Genomic DNA, 11,449 nt, shown 5'->3' with positions numbered 1-11,449 from the left:
GAGCTATAAACTGTTGGAAGGTGGTCACATTGTGCCATAAAGTGATAGATAGTGGTCATGTCGAGCTATAAAGTGATAGATAGTGGTCATGTCGAGCGATAAACTGTTGGAAGGTGGCCACGTCGAGATATAAAGTGATACGTAGTGGTCATATCGAGCTATAAGGTGATAGATAGTGGTCATGTTGATCTATAAACCTTTGGAAGGTGGTCACGTCGATCTATAAAGTGATAGAAGTGGTCATGTCGAGCTATAAAGTGATAGATAGTGGTCATGTTGAGCGATAAACCTTTGGAAGGTGGTCACGTCGATCTATAAAGTGATAGATAGTGATCATGTCGAGCTATAAAGTGATAGATAGTGGTCATGTCGAGCTATAAAGTGATAGTTAGTGGTCATGTCGAGCGATAAACTGTTGGAAGGTGGTCACGTCGAGCCATAAAGTGATAGATAGTGATCATATCGAGCTATAAACTGATAGAGGGTTTTCATGGCAAGCTATCAACTGATGGAGGGTGGTCATTTTGAGCTCTTAAAACACTATAGTTACATTTTATGGAGACTTTATATAAGTTATATACAACATATCTATAGGAATAGACTATATCAATAACCTTACGTTACAGTGGTGCAAAGTACATATTATACATAAACATACAGGAAGGAAAATTAATTGAATATTTTTTTGTAAAACAAAACAAAATAATTTATATCTTTTAACTGATCATTTAGCAGAAAACCAGTTACTTAGCATGGTGATTACATAATCAGTTAGCATAAAAAAAGTTAATTCTCAGCATAATAATCATTTAATTAACTTTTTTTTATTCTAACAGATCGTGTAATCACTATGCAAAGTAACTGGTTGTCTGTTCATTATGCTGAGTAACTGGTTATGGATTTATGGTGGTAAGTAACAGGTTATGGGTTCATTATACTAAGTAACTGATTATGGGTTCATTTCTCCGAGAAACTGGTTATGGGTTAATTATGCCGAGTACCTATGTATGAAGTGAACCTACAAATAAATGAAAGATGGGTGGTCTCCCTTGTTTCAAATCGTTCGTTTAACTAGTGTTCAATGATTTAAATCACATTAAATTTCTATCATCTGTATGAGAAATTTAAATAACTTCTGGAATTTTTTTTTTTGCTTATACTAAGAATCTAATTTTTTTTTTTTGCAATTTTAATTGCTTTTAGTTTTTAATCAGATTGAGGTTAAACAAAAAATTACAATCCCTCAAGTTTCAACATCTTTTTGTGGTAAATCTTTAAGAACTGAATCATTGATCATAGCATGGTTTTCAACTGTAAGTATATTGTAATATAAAATATTACTGGGCGAATAGTAATATTATTAACTAATATATCAGTTAGGCGTTGATCTAGCAACAGGCCAACGATCTACATTTTAAAATCAGATGTTATTACTAACTAACATTTTAAAAGTAGATGTTATTATTAACTAACATTTTAAAATTAGATGTTATTATTAACTAATAAATTAATTCCAGTTTCATTGAAAAAATTACTGTTATAGCTATGAAGTCAGTTTATTTTTAAAATATAGGACCTTTGAACGTACAATTTGGTGATTTTTGCGATATTAGGACTTGTAGCGAGAGGGAGCAAGTGATTGGACCACAACTCACCAGAGCGCTCCACCTCGAGCCTCACCGAAGCTCTCAAATTTATAAATCAGTTCATTTTGTAAAAAGACATTGTCATTTTTGTATATTAATAATTTCTGTACATAATACTTAGCAATATCTGTACAATGAATAATAAATGATAACGATGCAATGCACGAACCTATCTCAAGCAGACATGTACCGACCGCTTCTCGGTTACAGCCGCATGGACTAGACCTATAAATAAGGGACTCAAAATCCCCCAAATCGATTGTATATATTTGTAAATGTTAAAATAAATAAAATTAGGAGGTAAGAAAAAAAAAAAAAAAAACCCAAATCGATCGTAGATCCACATCCTTCCCTGGGTCTAGTCATGGCACAGGTGGCGTATACACTGCTTGAGATAGAGAAGTTTATTGCCAATCTATGCTCGCAAAAGCTGTTTTTCTGTACGTTCACCTAAGACAATGGCCTATATCCTCTCCTTCTCTCCAGCAATCTTAGTCCGTCCGCTTCATCTCGGCAACTAAGATTGTAACCTAATTCCTAACGGTTACACTGGTCCGTCCGCTTCATCACTAGTAAGCTGGCTCCTATCTTGACAGTTCTAGTCCGTGCGCTTCATCTCGGCAACTAGAACTGTTACTCTGCCTGAGACTCTCTTACCCAGACCTCCTCTACCTGCGTCAGTTTCCAGGGCTCATCCTCTGGCACGGCCGTTCCTAACTTATAATGAATACGCCTTGTCGTGGGCCTTCTGTAAAGAGTATATCAGGCTGGAGAAATCGCCTAAGACCAGAGACTACCCCGACAGACTGTTAGTATATTAAGATATTAAGGATTTTCCGTTATTTCCTCACCTATTATTCACCCTGAAATAATCATTTTTTTTTTTTATGTACCATGTAAACTAGTCATTTCTATTTACTGTAAGTCGAATTTAAAGTTTTCAGTATATGACCCTCAGGCATCAACACACTGCTGCCAGCATTTTTCCATTTCTGGAACACTTCACGTGAAAGGTTTTTAAGAGACTCATCAAAGGTGGTGTTGAAATCTTGTCAAATTGCTTCCCTGTCAGGTCTTTCTTGATTCGGTGATACAAAATGAAGTCGCTGGCATTCTTACTACAACGTCTTTGTAGTACAATAACTGGAAAATTTAACTTTTTTCCCGAAAAGTGCACTTTTACTTTCTCAGCAATCAGGATATTATTGGAAGATTCCAGGATTTCACAGCTTTAGAGTTTATTGTTTTGTTGAGATTTGTCCTAGAGAGTCAGAGTGTATATAGTTTTGATGAGACTTGTCCTACAGATCCAGACTGTATATAGTATTGATGAGACTCGTCCTACAGATCCAGACTATATATAGTTTTGATGTGATTCGTTTTATATATCCAGGCTGCATATAGTTTTGTTAAGACATGTTCAACAGATCCAGACTGGACATAGTTTTGTTGAGACTTGTTCAACAGATCCTGACTGTATATAGTTTTGATGAGGCTTGTCCTACAGATCCAGAATGCATTTAGTTTTGTTAAGACTTGTTCAACAGATCCAGACTGTACATAGTTTTGATGAGGCTTGTCTTGCAGATAAAGACTGTATATAGTTTTATGAGATTTATCCTACGACTGTATATTGTTCTTTATGTTGCAGTGGAACCGGAGGATGTCGACGAACAGACTTCCTTGGCGTGGCCCCGGATTCCCGATGTACCAGCCGATGCACACGCCGATGATGGGGCTCTTCAGACAGCCCCCGCCAGCCCACCTATCAGAGACCATGTACGTGGCCGAAAGGACCGGTCAAAAGGTAAAGTCTTAGGGAGTAGCATTGCAACTGTTGCCCACAAAGAGAATGCGTACACTTTAACACTTTTGATAAGACTTCTTAGCTTTCAGCGCACAACTTGACGCGCTGTTAGTTGGGGGACTTACCTACGACTTATTATGAGCCGGCCTATGGTGTTTTTGTGAGCTACAGCACTTGACCATCACAGGCTGCTCTTGGTCGTATCTAATCTCTCTCTCTCTCTTTTTCTATCTCTTATATCACTAATAAAATTCAATTTTAATCATTTGACTCTTTTAATCATCACTCCTGTTTCAAGGTACATTTTTAGGAAGAAGCCTATTTCTTTAGCTGGAAATGCATTAAAGAGGAATGCTAAACGGTAAGTATATTTTATAAACAATACAATTCTACATTTTTTATATGAGTCATAAACATATCACTTAATTAATATTAGCTTACTAGAGACATCTTGTCAGAAGTTTTATGAGCCATCATACAGGATGTTGGCAATACGCTATTATGATTATAGAAGATGTAGTCTTCTCTAACACTTTTTTTATTTTATGTTAACATAGCATATTATAGCTTGAAGTACTATTTTATAATATTATAATATTCAAGATGAACGATTCACCCCTGAATTTAAAGATTAACTTCCAAAGGGTAAAGTGAGACGTAATTACTTAGTGAGTGAGTAACAGAAACCAGTTGGTTTTGGATAGAGGGGAATCCCATCTCTCGAAAATCAAGAAAATGTAGTATCGTATCTATCAGCCGATCGCGTCCTCACAGAAAATGGTTAAACTCCGCTGTTTCCCTAGTGAATTTTTCGAGTACCGATACCGCTTTGCTCAGATCTTGAGCCGTAGCTGTCCTGATTTTGATCGATTCCAGAGCATTGGCGTGTGCTTCTGGCTTGTTGATCGTCGGCAGTGGTGGGATGATCTCAGCTATCACTGGCGGAACTGGCGGTAGTGGGTAATTCTGGGATACGGTCAGAACTGGGGTTCGTAAGCCCGTAAAGCCCGTGCTTTTGATCTCAATTTTGTCGGAGATAAATAAATGACCGTCTCAAAACTGAAAACCACACTAAAGGCGTACGAAGGAAAGAAAAAATAAGAGAAAGAAAATTTAGTTCTCGGGATTAATCGTTTTCTCCGTATCTAAAAGTTACAGCCAGCTGTTCAACCCATATCAGCAAATCAGGTAAAAAGCTGGACTCAAATAAAGTCAGTGTTTATGTAGCAACCGAGTTGGTCATTCCTCTCTCCCTTTTCTCTTTTTTTATTCTTTTTGTTCTGAAACAATCCTCCACCGCCAGAAGTCTCTCTAGCTGAAGCCAACGCCACTAAACTGGAGTGGATAAAAGTACGCACGGCAACCGCGCAAGGCTTGAGGAAGGCCGTTTCTGACCTGGAACAGTTTACAGGGAAAAGCGGGAGAACTGAGCCACTTCATAAAAGGGGTGACCAACTAATAAGCCGAATTGAAGCAAAGTCTACCGAAAATAAACTCGATAGCGAAGATACGGAGGCATTAAAAGCAATGGTCGTCTGCAGAGTGAAGAGAATTCTCAATCAGATTCTGGCGGACGGAGAGACCCCTTGAAGAGTTATCAAGGAGAAATTAAAGAAGGCGTTCGGAGGAGTACGGTAGGCCCCAGAGGAACATTCATGATGATTAGAGAGACAAAAAAACCGAAACAGTCTAGTGGGTAGTGTGCCGCGGAATTCCTGGCACGCTACAACAGAATTGCTGATAAACTAAGCGAGATGATGGAAACAATCCAGGTACAGGATGCAATTCCTATCCATGGTACTAAAGGTTTAATTGGCAAAAGAGCTAGGGAAGAAGGAGGGATTTCCGAGAGAGCGCTCGTTTGTGGAATGTCCTCAAGATCTCATGGAAAAAAGCGCTAGAGAGGTGAAGGCCCGAATAGAAGTAGAAGAGCCGGGGTGGATCCCGAGAGAATATCGACGAGCTGTTTCTTGCTGAAACATGTCCAACGCTTAGAGAAGAAGCGAACACGGCGATGGTAGAAGAGAGACAGCTAATCACCAAGAAAATAAAAGGAATCAAGCGAAATCCAGAAACAATGGTTGGCGGTAGGACTGGAAGTGCCATGGTTACGGAAAGATTGAACATTTAGTGGTGCATTGCCCGCGCTCGATATACTTAGAATGCGGCAATGTGGGGCATATCGCTAGGCAATTCCCCATTATGTATAAAAGAAGAAACGCAGGCCAAGGGGGAGGAAATGGAGGCGAATGCCCAGGAAGTGAGAAGGAAAAACCTACGAATATGGCATAGCGAATCTTCAGAAGCATCAGGACTATCAAAGACGGAAGAAGATATTCAGGAATCCAAAAACGGAAGCTGGTTCAGCGGATTCAGAAGTTGAAGAGGAGGATATCTGCAGAGAGGCGGCCACACATAGACGAATTACAATGTACGACAGAAGCGTAGCGGTCTGCCTATAATACGATTAAAGGGAGGACATCGGTAGAGTAAACTGTTTGGTGGACATCGGTAGCTCGATTACAATCGTGTGGCGAGGAACATTGGAGATATTTGACGGTGGAGAAAGGACACGCTAGGTCAAGGTGTGTTAACTGTCAATTAATTACCCTGGGTGGGCCTTGTAGCGTCGAGGGAGAGGCGGTAATGGGTTTAAGCAAGTGGGGAGTTCAAGGGAAAGAAGTAATGGTTCATGTAATGAGAAAGGTGCCTCGGGACTATATAGTAATTATAGGGTGCGTCCTATTGGATGAAGTGAGGGCGCGTATAAAGAACAGAATGGGGCTATGGGATAGACTCCCATTATGTCTGTGACCTTTAAATTCTCCCGCGCCACGCTCCTGGTTTTTTTTCCTTTTTCTTCCTCGTGCCTTCTCCCATAACTTTCTTCGAGCAACATGGTTGTTGTGTATCTCCTCACCTAGCCTCTTGATCTTCTCCCAAACTGTTTCATTTCCAACGTACAGGTGACGTTTTCTCCAGGCTTGGAAGGATTATTCAACATTTTACAGATCTAGTCGTTTTTCACGCCTGGCTGTGACCAAATTGTCGTGATATTGCTCCTCCCATATTTGTTACACTCAACTTTGACTAATCCTGTGGTTCTCGTCTTCCATATAATCTGCCGCCTCTTGTCATTGATGATGTCCTCAACTTCCTCCATATCTATTGGTCTTCCTTCCTCAGAGCTCTAGATAGACGAAGATTCCTCCCTATCGTCTTCCTCCGCCACATTCTGTTCCTCTATCTCTCACAGTGTCCATTCTCGTAGAAACTGGCTCACTACTGATAGTTCCCCATCTTCTTCCAAGGCGTTCACAGTTATGGCTCGAAATAACCAATCAGCTACCACATTTTCTAGGCCTGGTTTATATGTGATTTCCATATTGTACTGTCCCAATATCTCCTTCCAACGTGTAATCCTGGCCCAAGACTACTTCAACTTCCCCACCCATTGCAGGGGCCTGTTGTCACTTTAAACTTTCTCCCGAAACACATAGGACCTAAAGTGGTCCACACTATTCCTAAGAGCTCTCGTTCCATCGCACTGTATCTGGTCTCCGTCTCTGTCAGGCACCTACTGGCATGTGCCACTGGGCGATCTCCTCCTTCAACCCCCTGAGACAACACCGCTTCCATTGCGTACTCACTCGCATCGTGATAGTGAATTGCCGGGTGAAGTCTGGGAAAGCAAGTACCGGCTCCTGCTGCAGCTTCTCCATGCACCGCCTGATCTTGTCTTCCACCATCGGAGTGATGATCACCTTTCTGCCTTTCTTCAGATGGTTGTTGAGTGATTGTTGACATTTCTGGATCTGGGGTGTCCTCCCTCCACTCCTCCTTTCGGTGATGGCTACTCTTTCCTTCCCACTGTATCCATTTCTTCTCCATGGAACTGAATTAGTCCTCGGTCGATTATAAGCAACGCTCGACCATCCGCTTTCTTCTATTTCCATACGGGAATCTTCCTCTCTAGCGCTGGCGTCAATTAGTTCCTGCGCGCACTCTACGAAGGAGCGCTCTCTCGGCATTCCCTCCTTCTTCCCCAGCTCCTTTGCCAACTGAATCTTTAGGACATTGGATATGAATTGCATCCGACCCTGTGCCTGTATTGTCTCCATCATTTCGCTGAATTTATCGCTGATTCTAATGTAGCGTGCCAGGAGTTCCGCGGCATACTGCCCATTAGAGTGTCTTGGTTTCTTCGTCTCTCTAATCATCATAAATATGTCCTCTTCTGGGGTCCAACGTCCTCCTTGAAAAACCCTGTTTCAGTCTCGCCTTGATCACGCTCCAGTGTGTCCCGTCATCCACTTGAAAATACTTCTTTTCACCCTGCAGACTACTGATGCTCTTAACGCCTCAGCATCCTCACTGTCAAGCAGGTGTTCGGCTGTTTTCGCTTCAATTCGGCTTATTAGCCGATCACTCCCTTTTAAAAAGTGATTTAATTCTCCGGTCTCTCCTGTGAATTTCTCCAAGTCCAACACCGCCTTCCTCAGGTCCTTAGCGGTTGCCATACGGACCTTAATCCACTCTAGCGTCGTGGCACGAGCTAGTGCTAAAGAGACTTTCGGTAATGGGTCAAACACAAATAGCTATATTTGGACAAACAATCTCAAAGAGGGAGTACGGCCAGATGCCCAGAAAGTAGACCATAGTCTACAGGAGATTGTATACCAATAGGGGAATGGAACTGCAGCGATACGAGAGTCCCTTCAGGGTGGTAGCGATTAGGGAACACTGTCACAATTGAGAGTTTACGTGGACCCAAAAAGAGAAGGACAGTACATATTGAACAGGTGAAAATCCCTATTACGGCTACATAGAAATTGTAATTTTTTTAAGAATGTAATTTTTTTTTCTATTACATGTATCAATTCAAGGCAATTTCTTGTAAGTTGGTCTGAGGAGACCAAGGTTTGTTTAACCTATCGCTTTAAACAGCCCCGACGAAGCCCTGCATAGTAGGACGAAGCGTCGGACATTAAAAATTTAAATCTATTTTTTTTTTTTTACCGCAACCCTGACAATTTTCTTATTTTTAAATAATTATAAATGTTTTAAATTCTGAAGGAATTTACAGCAGGGTCCCGAGAAAGAAACCTTATATCAGTGAAATCAATCGCAAAAAAAAGGCTCTTATTTGCTAGGGATTACATCAACAAGCCTATCAGTGTTTGGGAAAATGTATTATCCTCCGATGAGAGTAAATTTAATTTCTTTGGGTCTGACGGCAGAAAGACAATAGGGCGAAGGAAAAGTGAAGAATTCAGGAAGCAAAACGTCTCAGTTACTGTAAAACATGGAGGTGGAAGTGTAATGGTTAAGGGCTGCATGGAAATCATGTGCCTATTGAAAGGATTCTAAATGCTGAAGGTTATGTCAAGATTTTGTACCATAACCTGCTAGGCAGTGCAGCCAAATCTGGATCGGTATAGCTTTATGCATGGTAATGATTCAAAACAAAACATTCACCAACTTCATATCCCACCACAGTCTCCTGACTTAAACATAATTGAAAATTTGAGGCATATTTTAGATAAAAATGTTCGAAAACAACAAATAACCGGAAGACACCACCTTAAGGCTCTTTTGCATCAATAATGGGAACAAATTAACATGGATTTAATTAAAAACCTCGTCCACTCAATGCCGAGACGTTTACCAGCGGTAATAGATGCCAACGGACTTCATACAAAATATTAAATTTTAAAATATGAAAAAAAAACGCAAGGTGTGCAAATACTTCTTTTCTGTAAGTTGGATTTTTTTTTTTTTTATTAAAGAAGTTTTTCATTCGAATTTTGTTTGTAGTTATTAAGTTATATATATATACTTTCTATTTTTGAAGAAATAGTTTTTTTATGGCATAAATTCATAATTTAACAAAAAAACGTGGTGTGCTAATACTTTCTTCGGTCACTGTATAACTGTGAATAGAAGATTTAATCGAAAACAGTTTGCACATAGCTGTATTAATTAATATTATATATACAATTGGAGTTAATTTAATTATATATATTAATATTAATAAATTAATAAATGAATAATATTTATCATAATCTTACTGTAATAACAAACTAATTTTTAGGTAATATAAAAATAAATATAATTTGGTTCAATCGATTTTCCTTAAAGGCAGTGGTATGGATACAGGTAGCGCTGCAGTGGTAGCTACTTGTATTAGAAAGTTGCTTTTGACGTAGTCCTTAGGCGGATTTGGTTTTATTTCTGACCCTGCGATTTGCTGAAGTCATTTTGTACTCTGGATTTGCTTGAAGGATTGTTAAACGTTGTTCGAAGACAAAACGTAAGTTATTTAAGGCTTTCACTTGGTTTATATACTTTTTTGTCGTTGTTATGTTAATCAATAGAACTCAACAATATGGCCGACAGAATGTCATGAGAATGTTAAGTTACATGGTTCGTTTGCTGTTATTTTGATAATTTTAGTTATTAAAAATACAATTAATAATACACCGTTTGTATTATTGCTTTATCTAAAGCAGCTGAGATTTTAAGATATAACACTTATTTTATATAATGTTTCAATGAGTCCGGTTTTGTTACCTAATATTAGACTTTTTTTTTCTGTTAAATACCATTATATCTTTTTCCGAAGGGTAATATTAAAAGTTATTTTGTTGGTTGTTGGAATTCAATGATATTAGTAAGAAAAATGTTTTTTTATTGTCATTAATTAGGTTTTGTGATTTAGATGCCAAGAGGAAGGCGTAATCATTCCATTTCCAGTTCTTACTCGAGATCAAGATCTAGGAATAGATCTAGGTCTCGATCTCCTGTGTTCAACAAGTCGAGGAGGCATGGCTATTCTGTTGAAAGGAGCCCATCGTATTACAAGAATTCATATAGGTAAGTCTTATTGACCTTTCAGTGTAAAATATATTGTACCCGTTAAATTAACAATATTGTTTGTATTTTAATTGTCCATTTTATTTTTGAGATGATTGCTATACTTGATGCACATATTTTCTTTTTCAAGTACATATATAACTTATTTGAACTATTTTATTTTATATTCCTCCTTATTTGAATGATTTATTGTTGTGAGTGATGATTAAATGAAAACTCTCAAGAGTCTATTGTATTCATGAGACCTTGGGTACACCTACTTAACATTATGATTAGAAGTAAGTTTTGGTTTTATTTCATGGAAGGTGGTTTTTATTTAATCATGGTTGAATGATATAAATATAATGTTTTAATGTTATCTTGAATTCATTTCTTGATACATGTTCTGTTCAGAATAGTGCTTACTTAAATTTAAGATGTCATGAGTTACACAATTAAATTGTTTTTTCTTAATTTGTCATCAGTAAAATTAGTAATCTGATAAATTATAAAATTGGTATCATTGACAATATCACAAGTCAATTTATACCATTTCAGGAATTAATCATCTATTTTTAAATGTAATCATTTCTATGGTAATGATTAAAAGTTATTTTTAAAAAAAATTTTTGTTTAAGTAACGGATTAATCATTGATTTCTAGTCTTACCTAAATGTTCTCAGAAATTAGTAAAATAAAAACTTGGTATTTTCCATTATCTTATAAGCTGGTGTTGTGTAATAAAGATAATCTTTTCTGATTATTTCATTGTTAGTGATTTTATATTTAACTTATATTAAATTAATAATATTGAGAATTTTTTTTTCTACTTTTCTTTGTGCTATTGCTTTTGTTATAAGATTTTGTTAAACTAGTAAAAGATATAATGATATAAATTTGTGCTTGCAATAGTTACAAGTTACTTTACTTTGTCATTAACTGCTGATATATTGAGACAATGTTTTCTTTATTATAATTCTATACTTTTGGGTTACTATGGAACAGTTTCAATTGTGCTCAATATCAAAATTTGTAGTTGCTATAATAAGTTTCAATTAAGATTGTGATTTACTGTTCATGGTTATGATATTTGTTTAAAGTAGGAAGGGCATTGTTACATATTGAATTTTACATTTATTTA

General features: G+C 37.7%; 1 protein-coding gene across 2 annotated transcripts in view; it reads left to right on the top strand.

The window, feature by feature from the left end:
• Positions 1-9,992: 9,992 nt before the first annotated feature.
• Doa (Darkener of apricot) overlaps positions 9,993-11,449 on the top strand; it is a 45,191-nt gene continuing 43,734 nt past the window's right edge. For both annotated transcript variants that reach the window (XM_014431534.2, XM_014431532.2), the window contains exons 1-2: positions 9,993-10,079; positions 10,175-10,329. In XM_014431534.2, coding sequence (XP_014287020.1) covers positions 10,008-10,079; positions 10,175-10,329 — 227 coding nt within the window. In that variant the 5' untranslated portion in view covers positions 9,993-10,007. The remainder of the gene's footprint in view (positions 10,080-10,174; positions 10,330-11,449) is intronic.

This window comes from Halyomorpha halys, unplaced genomic scaffold, assembly GCF_000696795.3.
Source record: "Halyomorpha halys isolate HHAL.00 unplaced genomic scaffold, Hhal_1.1 Scaffold983.1, whole genome shotgun sequence".
In the NCBI taxonomy this organism is placed as follows: Eukaryota; Metazoa; Arthropoda; class Insecta; order Hemiptera; family Pentatomidae; genus Halyomorpha; species Halyomorpha halys.
The sequence above is the reverse complement of the archived record's forward strand: the minus strand, read 5'-3'. Positions and strand labels throughout refer to the sequence as shown.